Genomic DNA, 19,767 nt, shown 5'->3' with positions numbered 1-19,767 from the left:
GAGGATTGCTTGAGCACAAGAGTTTGAGGCTGCAGCCATAATTACAAGCCATGATCATGCCACTGCACTCCAACCTGGGCAACAGATTGAGACCCTGTCTCCAGAAAAATTAAAAAATAACAGATGCTGGTGAGGCTGTGGAGAAAAAGGAACGCTTATACACTGTTGGTGGGAATATAAATTAGTTCAGCCACTGTAGAAAGCAGTTTGGAGATTTCTCAAAGGACTTAGAACTACCATTCGACCCAGCAATCCCTTTACTGGGTATATACCCAAAGGAAAATAAATTGTTCTACTGAAAAGACAGATGCACTCAAATGTTCATTGCAACACTGTTCACACTAGCAAAGACACAGAATCAACCTATGTGCCCATCAACAGTGAACTGGATAAACAAAACTATATATATATATATATATATATACCATAGAATACTATGCAGTCATAAAAAAGAATGAAATTATGTCTTTTGCAGCAACATAGTTGCAGCTGGAGGCCCTTATCCTAAGCAAATGCAGAAACAGAAAACCAAATACCTCATGTTCTCACTTCTTTGTTGTTGTTGTTGAGACAGAATCTCTGTTGCCCAGGCTGGAGTGCAGTGGCGCTGTCCCGGCTCACTGCAACCTCTGCCTCCCGAGTTCAAGTAATTCTCCTGCCTCAGCCTCCCAAGTAGCTGGGACTACAGGCGCCTGCCACCATGCCCAGCTAATTTTTTGTGTTTTTAGTAGAGACAGGGTTTCACCGTGTTAGCCAGGATGGTCTTGATCTCCTGACCTCGTGATCTCCCCTCCTCGGCCTCCCAAAGTGCTGGGATTACAGGCGTGAGCCACCACACCCAGCCATGTTCTCACTTTGAAGTGGGAGCTAAACATTGGGTATTCATGGACGTAAAGATGGCAACATTAGACCCTGGGATTACTAGGAAGGAGAGAGGGGAGGGAGCAAGGGCTGAAAAACTATGTATTGGGCACTATGCTCACTACCTGGGTGATGGGATCATTTATATTCCAAACCTTAGCATCATGCAAAATCCCTATGCAGCAAACCTGAATCTAAAATAAAAGTTGAAATTATTATTTTAAAAGAAAATTTACATATAACCAGGTATTTGGTTCACTGAGCATACATGTAGTAAAATCTTCCCTAGAGCCAGGCAAAGCTTTTCAGTTTTTAGTGAGGAGTGCGGTGTTCTCTCACCAGGTTCCTAGAGCACATGATCCAGCTTGGACTCTCCCAGGATCTGTTGGAGAAACATGTAGGCTCACGATACTGAATGAGAGGAGGGACCTTCTATGTACACAATAAATACATCAATCCTTGTTTTCTTACAATCTGTTTCAAGTGAAATGGGTTCCTGGAGCACAATGGGTTGAGAGACGCTCTTCTGTGCGGATGTTCCCTCCCCATATCTCATTTTGAAAAATGATCCTGGATCCCCTCCCCATTGCATCTTTAAAGCAAAGTGACATTAATGGGATACCACTGGAGCCGGGGCATTATGCAGACCAGAGTAAAGCATGCCTCTCCTATGCTTTGTTGTTACTATTAGCTTATCCACTCATGTAGAGAGACTATTTTTGCTGTGTGGAGTCTACCCTCCTGAACCATTGTCACAGCACTCAAGGAAGGATGCTTCGGCGTGATGGAAACAAAATGTGTGAATTCCAATTCTGCCACCTACTTGCAGAATGACCATGTTAGATTAGTTGTTTCACGTCTAAGATCCTCATTATCTTCATTTGAAAAATAGGAATAACAATAGCTTCTTAGACCTGATGAGATTACTAAAATAGATCAGCAGTTTTCAAACTTTCTGGTTTCAGGGTCCCTCTGTACTCTTAAAAATTATTGAGAACCGCAGAGAGCTTTTGTTTATATGAGTTATAGCAATCATTATGTATCATATGTCAAGTTAAACAGAAAATTATGAAGGTTTATTCATTTTAAAATGACAACTATTATGCTAACATTTTTCTGTGAGAAATATCTTCCAAAACAAAAGAATTACTGAGAATAGTGTTTTTGTTTTAAATTTTTGTAAGTCTCTTTAATGTCTGGATTTATAGAAGACAACTGGATTTTCAAATATGCTTCTGAATTCAGTGTGTCATGTTATGTTTTAGTTGGATTATGTAGCAAAAATAAAGTTCCACATAGATATGTAATTGGTAAGAGAAGGGTATTTCGATACCCTTCTCAGTTAAATGCGGATGTTCTTATTTGATTAATCAGTAAACTTTGATAATTGATGTTGTCTTAAAAGTTGTGATGTGCAATCAGAAGCCATATTGTGAACTTTATGTACTCAATGACATAAAATCCATTGGTTTACCTTGCACTTGGAATGACTTTTTTGCCATGCATAACTTTTAAAACAGTGTCATTGGCCATTTGGAAAATATTAGTTACCTAGATTGTACAGATCTCCTGAAAATTGACTCATTTTATCAAACCATATCAAAAAATCATAATTCTTAATATTACCACTAGTCTCATCAGATAAGTCTTCAGTATTGAGAAGCTGTCAAGCTTAAGATGGCAGATCTATGTTTTCCAAAATGCTAATTTTTGCTTGAAAACTCAAATTTTATCATTGGCAACAAGTGTTGTTTTCCTGGAAGTGACAGGCTCACTTCATTCATTTCAGTAATATATCTGCCAAATGCTCAAGTCTGAATAACCACAGTTTATCTAAAACTGTTCTTTCAAGTTAAAAAAAAAAAAAAAAAAAAAAGCCAGGAATTTTTCCAAGAAGAAAGTGGCTAGTTCAGTTTACAATGCCAGTGATCACACCAGTGCTCTTCCGTGAGATACCCACTGGACTTCAATATGAAGCAGAAATACTTTTTGCATTCTTCCCACTTCACTATACAATGCCAAAGACATATATACTTAAGAATCGAGATTTAGTAAAGTTAATATTCATTACTGCGTCGTCAGGGACATTCATGAGACTGGCTTTCACCCTCTTACTGCCAGTGTGGCAGTAAAGAATATAGTGTTTGCAGCCAGGCGCGGTGTCTCACGCCTGTAATCCCAGCACTTTGGAAGGCTGAGGCTGGTGGATCACCTGAGGTCAGGAGTTCGAGACCATCCTGGCCAACATGGTGAAACCCTGTCTCTACTAATACAAAAATTAGCTGGGTGTCATTACGCATGCATGTCATCCCAGCTACTCAGGAGGCTGAGGGAGGAGAATTGCTTAAACCCAGGAGGTGGAGGCTGCAGTGAGCTAAGATCGTGCCATTGCACTCAAGCCTGGGCAACAGAGCAAGACTCCATCTCAAAAAAAAAAAAAAAAAAGAATACAGTGTTTCCTGGGCTTTGATTTACGCTTAGGCATCTGAAGGTTTACTACCCTTCAGGAACCTTTACGCCTTATGCCTTACACCTTCTGCATTGCAAATGTTAAAACAGTGAGAAAAAAGCAAATAATCTGAATTCTGTCTCTCACCAACTCCCTGAAAGGGTCTCCGGGACCCCAGCAGTCTGTAGACCTTCTTGAGAATCACTGAGATAGATAGTAGAAATGACATATCATATTGTCAAAACTGAAAAGTTAGCCTTTACTTCCTGCTCTTTATTATTTGTGGCTGTGGACTTGGTGACGAGCTGGTTCGAATGAAGGCCAGCCTTTGGTAGAGGTATTATTTTGATGAAATCTCACTAGAGTTCTTTCTTAGTTCCCTAGAGCCTAGTTGCCTACTCTCTCCTTGGGATGTTACGTGGAGACTGCAAACAAGTGTTGGTTTCAGGTTAACTTTACTACTGGTTTCTGTGCAAGAAAACCTGTATTAATCCTTGCTTTTTTTGTATGTTGTGGAGCTAATAAATGTCTTTTTAACCATGGTAATTTTCTAATCTCTTACATCAGGGGGTCTTAACGCTGGTGTCAGAGGCTCTTTGCTGGTCCTACATATGGGCTTTCAGGTGGCCCCTGAGCCTTTAATTTTTTTTGTTGTTGTTCAGCATTTAACAGCTCAGCAAAGCCCTTGAAATTTTACAGACTTCTTTTGTTTCATTAGGGTTGGGGGAGAAGGTGGGTTATTAGAGTAAGTTAAAAGCTTCAGCCAAACTCTCAGAGGTCTCTAACCTGCCCCCTATAAAAACAAATATTAAAGATGACTTTTTGGATAGACATTTTTAAAGGGTAGCATCTCCCACCGTTATCTATTTCCTGACACACCTCTCTGTGGAAAGAAGTTTGCAAGCTTCCTCCCTGGCTCTGCTGTCTTTGCTTTTCCTCCCCTGGGCATTTCTGCACAGTGCACATCACGCAGTGCTTGCTGACGAGTCACTTCACCGTGATTTTTTAGTGCATTTCCCGAGAGAGCAAGGGTCTGTGCATCCTGTTTCTTCTATATTCCAAAATGCAAAGTCAGAGTTCAGTCCCTTCAGATATACCCTAGGGGATAGGGGGAGTATTTTAGGCCAGAGAATACATCAGCTAAATTAGCGGGTTCCTTTTTGAACTATTGAGGTCTGCAAACTTGGAATATTTATTTATGCCTCAACCCCAAGACGCATTTTTCTCCCACATTCTTCAGTCTGCTTCTTGGAATCCAAGTGCTGTCATGAAAGCTGCAAGGCAGTCTGTTTAGTTCCAACAGTAGAATTTTTGGAAGACTTCCTTAATTCTGTAGGAGGAGTGTGGTGACTACCACTTGCTGACGAGAAGCCGCGGAGGATTCTGCAGCGTGACAATATGTATATCCGTATTATAAGATGTCAGCCTCCACCGCGCACGCCCCCGCCCCCGTCAGCTCTGCTGGGCTGCAGAGGAGGGGGGACGAGGTGGCACAGGGTGGCTCTGCGGTAGTGTAGCCGCTTCGTGGTGTTGGTATCTCCTCAAGTCCAGAAGCTGGCTTCACCGGGGTGGGCAAGAGTTCGACAGCAGGTTTTACCGATTGCGCTCTGACTTAGACAATGTAATTGTTCCCCACTTCGGAAAAAAAGTAAAGAGTTTTGTAGTATGTGGCTTAATTCAGTGGCTTTTCAGCTTTTGAAAAAGCTTTGGTTCATCTCACACAATACACACGCGAGCACCTAACAGTTGGGAAGCAACAATGTCCCTGTCCTTTATGGGAAGCAGGAAAAATAATATAACAATGAATAAGTTGAATCGACCCCATTATGAAGAGGCAGAAGAATAGCTAAATAGTACACTGACAAAATGGGTATGTATAGCAATCAGATCCCATAATACCGTATTCAAGAATCTATTTCTTGGTGGGGGCACGGCGGCTCATGCCTATAATACCAGCACTTTGGGAGGCTGAGGCAGGTGGATGGCTTGAGCCCAGGAGTTGGGGATCAGCCTGGGCAACATGGTGAAACCCCTTCTCTACAAAAAATACGAAAATTAGCCAGGCATGGTGGCACATGCCCTATAGTCCCAGTTACTTGGGAGCTGATGTGGGAGAACGGCCTACGCCCGGGAAGTCGAAGCTGTAGTGAGCCAGAATCATGCCACTGCACTCCAGCCTGAGTGACAGAGTGAGACCCTATCTCAAAAAAAAAAAAAAAAAAAAAAAGAATCTATCTCCACTTGCTAGGTTGCACTTTTAAACTTAGCTTTCTGGACAACATTCGAATAGTCCTAGCATACTAAATTCCATCTTTGCATTTCTTGCAATTTCTAAATAATGAGAGTTGTCACTCACATGGGATTTTCACCAGAGTAGGTGCACCCCAACACTCCATCTTCATGGGGTCAAACCTTCAATGTGGTTTTATTTCTGTGCCTCTTTAGCAGATGAGAAAATCGGGACATAAGAACTTGAACTTGCCCTGAGCTACTGACCTGTACAGTAGTTCTGTGCAGATGATGTTCATAGCCTTGGTGTCTTTGGCCAGGTCACCAGTCAGTCAGAGCTGTTGTCCCTCATCTCTTTGGACAGTGCTCTTCATACTGGTGGGTTTAGTAAATGTGAGTGCATGCGCTATTTGACTCACTCACTCCTCAAGGGCTGAATCTGGTCAAACTCTTAAGGAACATGCGCCTTCTCGGTGGGAGAGTAAGGTAAGGTGAACCTTGGCTCTGCTTTCCAACCAAGTGGCTTTTGTTATTGCATGATAAAATGTACAGCTTCACGTTTCTGTGTCTGTCACCACTACAGTGCCCTTTCTGTTTTTAAGGAAAGAAGGATTGTCCAAATGTGGAAGATGCAAGCAGGCATTTTACTGCAATGTGGAGTGTCAGGTAGGTGCTGGGCCATTGGCAGGGAGGGCCTAATTTCCTCTGAAGTCCTCCTCTTCCTTGTCATGGCATTCCTCAGCGCCCTCCTGGAGCCAGAGTTGGAAAGCATAGGATGTGGCTGGATATCCTTGGATGTGTGCTGACCCCGACCTCACAGGCGGCCAGTGATAGGCAGTAACCATTTGAGGCCGCATGCAGGACCAACATCGAGGTGCAGAAGAAGACCATGTTAGATACAGGCAGGTGTGCTAGCAAGTCTGCCCCAAGGACTGCAGCCACAGACGGAAAATGCAGAGTTGACAAATAAACAATATTAAAATACTATCTTTAAGTTTTTAACGTTTTTATTGTTGTATTTTTATAAATCCCTCCATAGCAGGCTACATCTTACCCTTGGGCTGTTTGAACCTAACCTGCTTGCAGTGAGACTCAGATGATCCCCTAGTCCAGCCTCTGTATAGCCAGAGGGGGGCTATTCTGAACTCGTAATTGGGGCCAGTGCCTCAGGAGCAGCCAGGGCTGAGGGGTTCAGCATGGATGAGTCTCAAATGAATCCTGAAATGTAGGGATGGGAAGGTTAATAAGGAGGATGTTGGAGGAATTCTTGGTAGACTCTTTGAGGGCCTAAGAGTGGTATTTCCCAAACTGTTATAGTAAACACTTGTTCCACAAAATGTTCGTAGGTATTCCACAGAAAATGCATTTCATGTTCAAACAATTTAGGGGAATGTAGTCTCTTTACTTCAGAACCTGTTATAGTCTTTAATATACTAGTATGGCATTGTGAATTTCTAAGCCTTCTTGTTTGATCTCTCTGGACACCCCGTGGCATTTATTTTTAAAGGGAACCTATTAATACACCTTGGGAAATGGTGATGCTGTTAAAGGGTGGCTCTACGGGACAGGGAAGATTTTCTCTATAGCTGCATCTCTTTTTGTTGTTCCATACCTGGTGTTGTCCTTCCCCCATCCCCACCCTCCAGCCCCATCCCCGGTCTACTTTGGATTACCCACTATTTCATTTTTTTTTCTTTCTCACCTCCCTACACTGTTGGCTTCTGAAAGGCCTCAAAGAGCATTATTTAGCAGTGGGAGAGATTGCTAAGCCCTGGTGTCTCATCTGACTGTAGCGCCCCAGGGACAGCGGCCCCTCCCCAGAATGAAGCACAGGCTGAGACCTTGGCTTGGGAAGCTCAGACTCTGCCTTAGCTCTGAAGACCGTATGCACCGTCCCCTTCCCTGTGTTTCCCACAGCAGGCTCCCGGAGGCTGTCAGCCTGTGTGGCAGTGAGAATATAAATGGAGCTTGTAGTTGAGTTTTCGGGGAGGGTGCCTTCTTTTGAAGAGGAAAGATCATACTTTGCTCCTACCAATTGTAGATAGAGTAGTGCAACGGCATTGTAGAGATCAGCAGGCCCTGCGACATATATGGTTTGATTCTAGGCCTGCCAGATGAGTTAGCTGTTTCTATATGTAAGTTAAACACTTCTAGAAAAATTAACTCATTCCGTTCTGTAGCAAAGCAAGCATAGGGAGTCACATGTAGTTCAGATCATACAGCATGGAGTAGCAGGAGGCCATGGTCCCAGGAGCAGGTCCTGGCTCTGCTACTTACTAGCTCTATGAAACTGGCAAGTTATGGCCAGGCGCGGTGGCTCATGCCTGTAATCCCAGTACTTTGGGGGGCCAAGGCAGACAGATCACCTGAGGTCAGGAGTTTGAGACCAGCCTAACTAACATGGTGAAACCCCGTCTCTACTAAAAATAGAAAAAAATTAGCCAGGCGTGGTGGCGGGTGCCTGTAATCCCAGCTACTCTGGAGGCTGAGGCTGGAGAATCGCTTGAACCTGGGAGGCGGAGGTTGCAGTGAGCCGAGATCGTGCCTTTGCACTCCAGCCTGGGCGACAAGAGTGAAATTCTGTCTCAAAAGAAAGAAAGAAATTGGCAAGTTACAAAACATCCCTGAGGCTCAGTTTCTTTAAATCTGAACTGAGCACAATGGTGCCCACCTTGATGAGTTAGGGACTACATGATGTGATAGATATTAAAGTTTTATATAAGCTGTAACCCTATATACAGGTGTGAGGAGTTAGTATAAACATATTACAGTCCACAGGAAAATCGAATTTGTGTAATTCAGGCTAGACTAAAGCTTAGCTTTATGCAAAGAAATAAACAGCATAGTTTTGATTTAAGGGGCTTGGTTTTTCAGCCTGAGAGAATGACTGGATTCTTAGAACTTGAGGGTGCTGATGGTGTACATTGTGTGAATAAGGCTTATTACAAAATGAGTCTTAACTCCTTTAAGTAGCTGTGAACAGTGTATTAATGAGTACCATCAGAGTGTGTGGCATGTGGAGTTAGCTCCGAGTCTGAGTCTTCTGAGCACGCTGCTAAACTAACTTGTTAGGCCTCATGAGGTGGCAGTATTTTGATGAATCGTCATGGCCCACATTGGGATTTGAGATGCCCTTTATGGTTTCCCTGCCCCCAGGACCTAGAATCCCAGATTCGCAGACCCAGAGACCTCATTTGTAAGCGTGCAATGAGGGGTGTCCTCCCTTGGGGGAGGCTCACATTAACCAATATCCCAACCTGTATGTGCCACAATGCCAGTTTATTACTCTACAACAAGAAGTTGAACAGTCTAGATTTCCTGCCCTTGAAGACAAAACTGTACAGGTGGCCGCTTCATAATGAGACAATTACTTGGGGAGCAAGGAACCCCAGGATGGAGGAAACAGTTACGGGATTCTACTGTTGCAAGGTTGCAGGCCAAGAGAGCCTGCTGTGTCCAGCCTCATGATGGAGTTTCCCCTGCTGCTCACTCAGTTCCCGGACAGGGGCACCCTGAGCACTGGGGATTACTTCTGTAATTCTGCTTTCCTGTGCTTCTGTTAAGTATCTGGTGACCAAAGTACCCTCCTAGGAGGTGAGTGGTACCGCAGCTCCTGAAGCCTCTTGTTTCTAGAGGTGGCAGGCTGGATCTGACCTGTAAGTTTCATTTTTGTTTCATCTGTCTCCCACTGCTGAAGGAAGAGGCTAATGACCATTAAGGTTTTTCATCCTTTAGTACTGAAGAACTAAATAAGTGTGGGCAGTGTATTATAAAGAGATAGAGCAGGCATAAAGGTTTAATAAAAGTAAGTGCCTAGAAATAAAGGGTAGCACAAGGGCTTCGTAAAGGAAATCATTAGGGAGGAATCTGGGGCATTTGCTCCAGATATAAATGTGTTCAGGGTTCGGCTTAAGGGAGTGCTTGCATGGGATCAAAGTAGAGGCTCTGCTTAAAGGATAAAACGTGGCACAAAACAAGAGCAGCGATGAGGAAGGTAATTGAGTGATTCTCCACCTAAGAAAGCATGGCCTTCAGCTGCTAGTAATTAACTGGTCCTTCCTCAAAGGTAGGCCCTACCCCCCTGGAGTCATCAGGTGGTCAGTGCCACACAGCAGATGGTGGAGTTGGGATGGAGGTTATCGAGTTCAATATGTCAGTAGATAAGAAAGCGTAGTCCCAAGTGGTTGGGTGACCCAAGATCACCCAAGGTCAAACAGTGGCAGAACAGAGATGAGACTTTACACACTACTTGGGGAGGGCTTTCACCCCTTTACAGTAGTGTGCTTGGGAGAAGTGAGGGCCCTCTAGGAAAGGAGGTTCTGTGGGAATGTCAGAGAAAGAGAAGTGGCCTTCAGTGGATGTGAAAGGGGAGAGCTGCGTCCATTGTTGCCTTGGCCAGACACCTCTCCAAGAGTGCTAAAGGCTCACATTGCTTCCTGGGGATTTCCTCTTTACATGGAGTAAGGCTTCTTAGGGGATCCTAGCCATGGTGTATGTTCTCCCCAAGCCCTCTTCTGTCTGCAGTGCTTTCGGATTTTGCTTTATTTGATACAATTTGGTTCTATCTTGTCCCGTTACTTTCCTCTTAGTTCCCTTGACTCAGTGTGATGGTGCCAGAGGAAAGATTTTAATTGCTAATGCATGAAAGGGTAATGGGAGGAAATACAAAAGAAACAGAAATTCCTTTTTAGTTGGGTGCGTTATTTTGTAACCTGTGTGTTTTAATGAACTGTATTTATTTTTCTAAATACGCCTGGGAAGCAAAGTATGTTACTCATTCACCCACTCACCCATAAATTGTACCAGGATATTTTCAAGAGAAGAGTTTTAGAAAGTTGTTATATAGAATAATCATTGTGCAGTAGGACTTTCTAGGGTATATTTCTTAACTCTAATGAATGTAAAGAAGAAAACCTTTGTGTTTTGCTGCTGAGGGGGTTATGAGTAAGCTTTGAAAGTAGGAAGGGATTTTTTAAAGTGTGTATGAGGAGCATGTGAGAAAATAGTAGGCCCTTATCATTGACTAGAAAATAACTGAAGTATAGAACATGTCTAATAAATGCTGCTGTTATGGGTGATTAGTGTAATGGGGCCAGAGTCGTAGGTTCAATCCTGGTTCAGTTCACTCCTGTCAGCCATAGGAAGCATCTTAAATTTGGGCCACTCTTTTTTTCTAAATCTTTAACATCACCAGTAGGAAGAAATGTGTGTGAATGACTGAGTATGTCTCATCGCTTGTATTGGGAAAACGCAAAGCATATGTCCTAGTGATGGTAGCTCAGCAGCACGGGCCATCTTTGTATAAGGTGGTCAGGTGTCCACCTGATTGCTTTTGCACACTTCTTCTCAAGGATCATGCTAGTGGAAAGCAGAAATCCTGTGACATTTTCTCCCTGTTCCACATTTTAAGAAATAAGATGTGGATGTGTACAGGTAGGCTGTGTTTGTTGTTAGAAGAATAGAAACACCAAATGCTAGAGGCAGAAAAGGGACTTCATGATGAAAATCCAGTCTCCTTATCGAGGAAGGCAACATATTTGCTCAGCAGAAAACTGGATGCCATAATAATCACTCTTTTCTTCCAGTGCTGGAAATGCTGGTGCACCATGAGACAATTTCGCAACTCTTTATGCATCTTTAAGCATTTTTGACTGTGCACGAAAGTGAAAGTCATGCACAGTAGTTATTATCTTAGTTGAAAATGAATTAGAAGTTTTAAAAGAGGACCATCCGTATGAAAAATTCCATATCTCACCTTTTTTATGGATTTAAGTTATACAGTCTGTCCTCATTATGGGAAAATCAGAAAGTGCAGACTAAAAGAACAGAACAAGTATTCATAATCTTGTTCCTTGAGAGAATACTTTGGTATATATCTTCCTGAATCCCTTCTGTGCTTATATGTGTATTTTATTAATTTTTTTTTTTTTTTGGAAAATGAGATCCTAGTTTACAGAAAATTTTATAAGTATTGCAGTCAGGGCGGGAGCACTAACTCGAATTTTGAAGAATAGTAGGAAAAGTTTTAGAAAAATTGATAACATTTTAAAAAGCATAAAGAGTTGCAAAATCACTCTGTATACAGCAGTACTGCCAGTATTCAAAAATATGGTAATTTATAACATTCATTCCTATTCATCAGGTTAGCCTAATTTTTTTTTCAATTTTGTCCAGTCTGGTTGCTTGTAATTTCTTATGGGCAAAACTAGGGTAGTTGCTGCTGTCAGGTTCTTTAAAATATGTGGACCATCTCTATGATAGAAGAGAATGTATCAAAATATGCTTAAAACCTGACATTTTTACTAGATACTATCACATCTTCCTTTTTTAAGAATTAAAGCTGTGCAGTGCCATCGTGTTATATCTCTGCCCTTCCTCCGTTAATCCACCTTCAAAAAAGAAAGTGAAACGTTATTACTATGGTAAATTTCCTTTGATGAAATTTAACCTGATTCTGCATTTTCTTGAATTTATCCAGCTACCTGATTTTAACTGCTATGAGCGGGACTGTATCTAACTGTAGGTGCTCTTACTTTTATCTTGGTTCTGACATTGCCATAAACTGCTTGAAGTCAAAGACTTCGTCTCCCATCCCTGCCTCTAGGGTCAGTTGCAGCACTTGTTGAATGAATGAATGAATGAATGAATGAACAATTACCAATGTTTCAGAGCGCAGCCTGTGCCAGGCACTGTTCTGAGTGCTTCTTGTGGATCTGCTGATGGGATCCTTTGTGCCTGATGAATGCCTGATGATCCCTATTTGGTCCACTTTTGTTGGTAGTCTTCAAGCTTGATATCTGATTATCGCTGTTGGAAGGTGTAAACTCACAGACTCAGAATTCTGGACTTGCTAAGTAACTTAGGGATCATGTTATTTACAGCCAGGGAGACAGGCGCAAAGGGATTAAGAGATCTGCGTTGTCACACAGCTGCTTCGCTGCGAGTGGGGATAAAATGCAGGTTTCTTGAGTCCCAGGTCAGCAGCCCTCCTGCTTGACAGCACTCTGCTTTCCTCCCAGAGCTTTCCTTGTGTTTGATTCCCTTCCTTTTGAGGACATTCATATCAATAAATGTCACCATTATGTAATATTTACAGTAACATTAATTTTAAATCAACTACATTAATAAATTGATTATATTTTATAAATAACAATTACATTAATAAATGTTCATATTTAACTTCCCAGGAATTCAGTGTAGTTGCTAAACACCAAAGCACCACCTGCAGTTCAGAAAACAACAGCTTGCAGGCCCATTAGGGACAGAGATTATGTCTTGGAGTTTTCTTGGAGTTACTGGAGTCAGAGTGGGCATTTGTCTATAGTTGTTAATGATCCATCTGTCCCCAGCTGGTAGGTCCCCATATCCTCTCAGGTATCCCGAGGGTCATCTCTGTCTTTTCCTCTTTGCCCTGCAGCTGAGGAGGGAGCCGATTAGTCTGCAGGGAGCCAGACCCACCTGTTCCCACCTCTTCGCCTCATCACCATGCTCTCATTTTAGGCTTTGGCTAAAAACAGATTCTCTTCTCCCTTGTGCATATCTTGTCATTTCTTTTCCTCCCTGCTCTTAGTTATATTTGGCGCGGCATTATTTAACTCTGCAGAACATCTTGGCCCAGAACTTGAGCTAAGGGGCTGCACCATAGACTGCATTAAATCATTAAGTGACATTATGTGCTTCCTTCTTGGGGGATCAGTGTGGAGGGAAGGGGGTAGGGAGATATCTTCATTCCTTCAACAACTATATTGAGTGCCTAGTAAATGCCAGGCACTGTTGTCAGTTCTGGGGTTACAGCTACGAACAAAACAAAGTTTCTTTATTTTCCTGGGTAAAAGACAGATACTAAACCAAACAACTAATAAATATGTAATATGCTCAGGTGGTGAGAAGTACTAAGAAGCAGCAGAAAGCAAGGAAAGGGAGAATGATGGGGAAGTGCTCTTTCTGACAGGGTGATTGTGGCAGGTATCTTGAGAAGGTGACATTCCAGCAGCGGCTGGAGAGGAGGGAGGGAGTCACATGGATATCCAGGGGAGGAGAGTGCTAGCCACAAAACAGAGCAAGTGCGAAGGGCCTTGAGGCAGGTACATGGCTCCAGGCGCAGCCAGGACACTGCTGTGGCTAAGTGCAGTGAGGCAGGCGAGAGTACGGTGGGAGATGATGGGCTGGGGTGGTGCAGGGGCGCTCCCATCACGTGTGGCCTCCTAGGTCACCTTTAGCGCTTGGCCTTTTGCCTGGATGAGAAAAGCCATTAGGTTTTGAGCTGAGGACTGGCCTGATCCGAATTTTGTCAACAGAATCCCTCAGGCTGCTCTCTGGAACCTAGTCCATGGGAGCAAGGACAGAAGCGGGCATCCAGTTAGAAGGCAGTGGCAGGACATTAGTCATGAGAGATGTTGGGGCTGCAGCCGTGTAGAAAGGTTGGGGAGCTAAGAAGTGATCAGATTCCAGGCAGAGACAGAGGATTTGCCAGAACTGACTGAATGTGGAGTGTGAATGAGAGAGCAGCGTCAAGGATGACTCTAGCTTTCTGGCCTGAGCATTTATTTTTATTTTTGAGACAGAATCTCACACTGTTGCCCAGGCTGGAGTGTAGCGGTGCACTCTCGGCTCACTGCAACCTCTGCCTCCTGGGTTCAAGCGATTCTCCTGCCTCAGCCTCCTGAGTAGCTGGGACTGCAGGCACACGCCACCACACTTGGCTAATTTTTTTATTTTTAGTAGAGATGGGGTTTTATCACGTTGGCCAGGCCAGTCATAAACTCCTGACCTCGGGTGATCCGCCCACGTCAGCCTCCCTGCCCTGAGCATTTATGGCCATTTTCTGGCTAGGAAAGGCCAAGGACAGAGCAGGACAGTACCCAATTCCATCGTGAAGGAGACAGTGTGTAAGGGCTTCCATCAGTATACAACGTGCTCTGATATTTCCCATCTAAAAAAAAAAAAAATCCCCCACAACTTTTCACTACTCTAAGCTGTGTCTCCTTTCATTCTTTCTTGAATCTGCTCCCAGTCATTTCTTACCCCATCATCCCACCAAAACTGGTTTTTATGAAAATCATCAAGCTTCCATGATTCCAAATCACATTCTCCGTCCTCTCACACTAAGCCTATCTCCAGCACTGGCATCATCATTTACTCGCTAGTCCTCAAAGTACTTGCTTCCCTCAGCCTCCAAAAGACCATGGTGTCCTTCTCTCAATGCCTTCCCCATCTCAAGTGATGGCACCTCCACCCTTCCAGCAGCAAATATCCTTCATCCCTCTACCCGGGGCAGGGAAACTTCAGGGCGTATGATAGAAAGAATACTACTGTTAGGCCAGGCATGGTGGCTCACGCCTGTAATCCCTGCACTTTGGGAGGCCGAAGCAGGTGGATCATGAGGTTAAGAGATCAAGACTATCCTGGCCGACATCGTGAAACCCCATCTCTACTAAAAATACAAAAATTAGCCGGCGTAGTGGCACACACCTGTAATCTCAGCTACTCAGGAGGCTGAGGCAGGAGAATCACTTGAACCCGGGAGGCAGAGGTTGCAGTGAGTCGAGATCGCGCCACTGCACTGCAGCCTGGCAACAGAGCGAGACACTGTCTCAAAAAAAAAAGGAAAGAAAGAATACTACTGTTTTATCCAGTGCATCTTTGGGAAATCCTAACTATTCCTAAATCTTTCCAGTGGTTGCCCTTCATGAAACCCTCATTTGTGCTTTTTAAAAAGTCGCCTGTAAAAGGGACTCATTGCTGTGTAAGTCAACTCTCCATTATTTGCCCTGACGTGAGAACAAAGCCAGAGCGGAACTGTGAGGCAACAAAGCCAAATCAATGGCTGATACTCAAATTGCTCCCTCTGCAATTTGACAGCTTGCACAGATGATGGAAAGATGTATGTGTTGTTTAGAATATTGAGGGGCTGCAGAAAGCCATGAGGTGCTTGAGGAAAAAACACAAAGTAGATCTTCTCATCCCAACAAGCTTGACCCAGGCCTGAGTGAAGGTCATACAATCGTGCCTATCTTAAAGGATGTTTTTATCTCTAGCTTTTGTGAGCACCCTCGTGTTTTCCAAAAGGAAACATATTTTACTTGACCTTAACTAGGGGGACTCACTGCATCCTCTCCTCTCACACTTTATTCCAGTGTATGTGCTATTTTTTAATAATGTTTTTTTCAATCTTCCCAGAAAGAAGATTGGCCCATGCACAAGCTGGAATGTTCTCCCATGGTTGTTTTTGGGGAAAACTGGAATCCCTCGGAGACTGTAAGACTAACAGCAAGGATTCTGGCCAAACAGGTGAGGAAATGGGACAATGTTCAAGTGCATTTTATTTTGTTTTTCTTTTAAAGGTCAGAAAGATGAGTAACTGACCTTTGGTAACCATCTCTCGTTAAACATCCTTAGACTACATTTCCTATCATATCCATATGGACAAGGGTGGGGAAAATACTCCAGGCATAATCTAGTTAGTTGTGTGCCCTGTGCAATTAGGATGTTGCTTACCCTAGACCGGGAGCATAGCCACAGCTCTGAAATTCTGAGCTGTTTTCATGACAGGTTTACGTGGAAATACATGACATGAAAAGCCTGACCTCAAATAATTAGAGCTTCCTAGGGAACCAGATTGGTCTGAGCAGCTTTGAGATTTTCCTCTCTTTCCATTCTGACATAAAGAGTGTACTCTGTTCCCCTTTCCTGTGTAATATTCTGCTCTTTCTTGGCTCCTTTCTTGCCTGTGCATAGGCAGGCAAAGAATTGGATGGAACAGCCTTGACTATGACATGTGCAAAGAAGAGAAAGAGTGGAAAAGTAGAAATAGAGGCAAGGGAGAGGGGAAGAGAGTTAAAAAAAAAAAAAGTGAAGAAGAAGGAAAGAAAGAGGTGCCCTTGATGGAAACAGATGATAGTCATCAATGGCTTTCTCCAGAAGTGATGCCAACTCTGACTATTCCGTGGTGGGCAGGACTATGCAAACTTACGCTCAAAGAGTGAGGAAGCTGAGAGACAGAAGAAAGAAGCTGACAAATCCAGTTTATTAGAAACATTTACTAGGACTTATGAACTGAAGCCATGTCTATGTCTTGGGCGGCAGCACGACAAGATGGTGGATCCCTGCACCATTACCCACCAGACCCAGGGCTTATATACCATAGGGAAGAAATTTGTACAGCAGTTACAAGGAAAGGCAAGGATGCTATGCAAATCTGCCTGAGAGCAAGATTTGTGCTCAAGATTGTATTGACCTAAGGCAGGATTTAAGGTAGCCATAGACAAAGTAGAAATCTTAGAAGCATTCCCAGAGCAGGAGTTAACCAGAAATCAACATGGTATATCAGCATCCAAGATGAAATTGCTTTAGCCACCGTACTGACTGTTCTCCGCCTGGTCTGGTTCATTCTTGCTGATTGCATAATAATTAGACACCTAATCTTCGAAGGGCCAAACTAAAAAGAGGACAGGAAAATGCCATAGAACTTGTCCTTGTGATCCAATGAAATAGGCAGTGTGGGGCTTAGACGGCATATGTCCAGGCTGTGGAGGTCTTGCTCCTCAGTGCTGTCAGAGAAGTTGGTGGCAGGGCCTCTGGACTATAAATCTTTTAAAGCTGAAATTTTGGCTGGGCATAGTGGCTCGTACCTGTAATCTTAGCACTTTGGGAGGCCAAGGCAGAAGGATTGTTTGAATCCAGGAGTTCGAGACCAGCCTTGGCAACAAAGTGAGACCCATTCTGTATAATAAATTTTAAAAATTTAAAAAAATTTCCCAGGTGTGGTGGTATACACCTGTGGTCCCAGCTATTCTGGAGGCTGAGGCAGGAGAATTACTTGAACCCGGAACTTCAAGGCTGCAGTGAGCTGTGATTGTGCCACCATACTCCAGCCTGAGCAACAAAGTAAATGAGACTCTGTCTCTAAAAATGAAAAAAAAAAACAAACAAACTGAAATTTCATCCACTTCTCCTGTATACCTACCAGCCCTCCTCCACCCTTAAAATTTTTCTATTTTTTAATCTAAGCCAAATGTGATGGAAATGATTAGCATGTATCTGTCCCCAGACCAAGTTAGGATCCTGGGCTGTGTAAACAGAAGTAGAACATTTCAAAACTCTGAGGTCATCCTTCAGCTATGTTCAGCTTGGGTCAGGTGCTTGCTGAAATGCTACCTCGCCAGCCGAGAGTAACAAAAGCCATTCATGGGTTGCCTGTAGAGTGAGACCAAAACATCAGAATTGTTCCCCTGCAGGAGGTTAACTTTCGGATCCTTAATAACACTTATTTTTAAATTTATGCAGAGTATTTGGGCTGAATGAGTCAGAGGGAATAGGATGACTGGGTATGAGGTATCAGAGTCAGTAAGTCATCAGATGGGATCTCCGCACATCTTGGGAGGATTGGGTGGCCAAGCTGGTGTTTTATTATTTTGTTCCCCTGAATTATTGATGATATTTATAGTGATATGTTAAGAATTCAGAAGAGGCTGGTAGACTTTCCTGAATGAAAAGCTTTCCCAAGCGAGATGACTTATAAATCTTATAAAAATGCATCCCGTGAATGGAAGATTTCTGCTCCAAAAAAGAACTATTGAAATATTTTGGCACCAGGAGGGTAGTCTGAATGCAAAGATGAGTTTATACAAGCTTCATTCAAGTTTTATTATAATTACTACTACTACTAATAGTGTATTAAATGAAAGTTACCTGCCCATCTTTTCATCTCTATAGGACTTGATGATTAAAAAAACAGACCATTTGTATTCTAGTAGCTTGCAAAGGATTAGGGGAGACAGGCTACCAAACTACCAAGGGGAGGCTTAACATGTTAACTAGGGAGGTGAGCGTGCCCTGCTAGACCACCTGTATCCCCAAATTGAATAGCCAGATTACAAAGACACGGCCTTGGGCCAGCTCCTGAGCTCTGCCTTTGAACTCTTGTCAACACCAAGTTTATTCATGTTCTCAAAGCCTAGCGGGTTTACTATTGTTAGCTCCTCTTGGGGTGTCTAGAACAAAGCCAGCAACGCGTTTAAAGTGAATCTGGGCTCACAGATACAACCAAAAGTGTTCTTTTTGAAACACAGAATTTGAGATCATTTTAGCCTATGCTTAAAGAAAGTGTAAAATGGATGGGGGGTTTGATTTTGTTCCTTTTTAGAAGGAGAAATAATAAATAGGATGGTTTGTCTGTAGACCCAGTCCTTTTAAGTAAGGACCCTAAAAAGTTGTTTTCCGGCCCTGTTCTTTCCTGTAACAGGCATTTCTGAGCCTACTGTGTGCATAGTATTATCAGGGTGTTAGGTACACGGTAGACATTTTAAAAAGCGCTTTAGAAGAGTCTTTGGATTTGGCTGGTGGAGAGCCCTAGTGGTGGAGTCCTTGAGTAGCTTGTTTTATTTACTTCCTTAAGAATTGTTACTTTTTCTTTATGTTGATGTAAAAGTGAAAGTGCCACTTTATTACACTGGTTGTTAAAAAATCTGTATCTGTGTGATTTCTTCCCCAATTGCTAGAAAATCCACCCAGAGAGAACACCTTCGGAAAAATTGTTAGCTGTGAAGGAGTTTGAATCACGTAAGTCTTTCTGTGACCAGCCGCGCAGTTCTCTCAGCCACAGATTTCACATGGGTTGGGCAGGATTGAAGCGAGGACGGGCTAGTTTGTGCTCAGAGGAGTAGTGATTTCTTTGATTACTAGTTTTTATTTTGACTCTTGTGCTGTTTCGAAAAGCACTTTTAGCTTTTTTCTTCTGAGTTGACAGGATTGTTAGGAAATAATTAAAGGAGGTAGGAGCTCCCAAGATGAATTATTGCACCCTGAGCTACCTCCTGCTGGCCCTCTTGGCATGCTGAATATTTTTGGATCTTTGCTGAATTGCAGTCCTCTAAATAGCTGATGTTCTTACTGAAAGCCGTGAAATCAGGGATTGTCCAGTTGTTTGACCACGGCCCAGATTCCCGGGCCAATTGGGGGGCCCTTGACTAGGCTGAGGCTGGTTATGAGTCATTGCTACCCATCCCTGACCTCATTGCTAACAGTCAGTCGAAATCTCATGTCCCAAGTGACTTCTAGTCATCAGAGGGAGAGAAGGAAGAAATGGCTTGCTTTCTTTCCTTAGGGTTTGTCAGTTAAAGCAAGTAATGGGGAAGAATGTTCTCTGGGGGTTCAACATGTTAGTTTTGGGTTTTTTTTTTCCGCCCATTCCTTTCCTCTGTATCATTTACAGCAAAAATAGGATGTAG

At 43.2% G+C, this 19,767-nt stretch overlaps 1 protein-coding gene across 3 annotated transcripts in view; it reads left to right on the top strand.

Moving 5' to 3' along the window:
* SMYD2 (SET and MYND domain containing 2) overlaps positions 1 to 19,767 on the top strand; it is a 56,033-nt gene that overhangs the window by 17,908 nt on the left and 18,358 nt on the right. The window contains exons 2-4 of one of the 3 annotated variants that reach the window (XM_034946796.3): positions 6,142 to 6,205; positions 15,719 to 15,829; positions 19,039 to 19,099. In XM_034946796.3, coding sequence (XP_034802687.1) covers positions 6,142 to 6,205; positions 15,719 to 15,829; positions 19,039 to 19,099 — 236 coding nt within the window. The remainder of the gene's footprint in view (positions 1 to 6,141; positions 6,206 to 15,718; positions 15,830 to 19,038; positions 19,100 to 19,767) is intronic. The other 2 variants (XM_034946802.3, XM_055108184.2) reach the window with 2 other exon arrangements.

The sequence above is a fragment of the Pan paniscus genome, chromosome 1, assembly GCF_029289425.2.
Source record: "Pan paniscus chromosome 1, NHGRI_mPanPan1-v2.0_pri, whole genome shotgun sequence".
Taxonomy (NCBI): domain Eukaryota; kingdom Metazoa; phylum Chordata; class Mammalia; order Primates; family Hominidae; genus Pan; species Pan paniscus.
The sequence above is the reverse complement of the archived record's forward strand: the minus strand, read 5'-3'. Positions and strand labels throughout refer to the sequence as shown.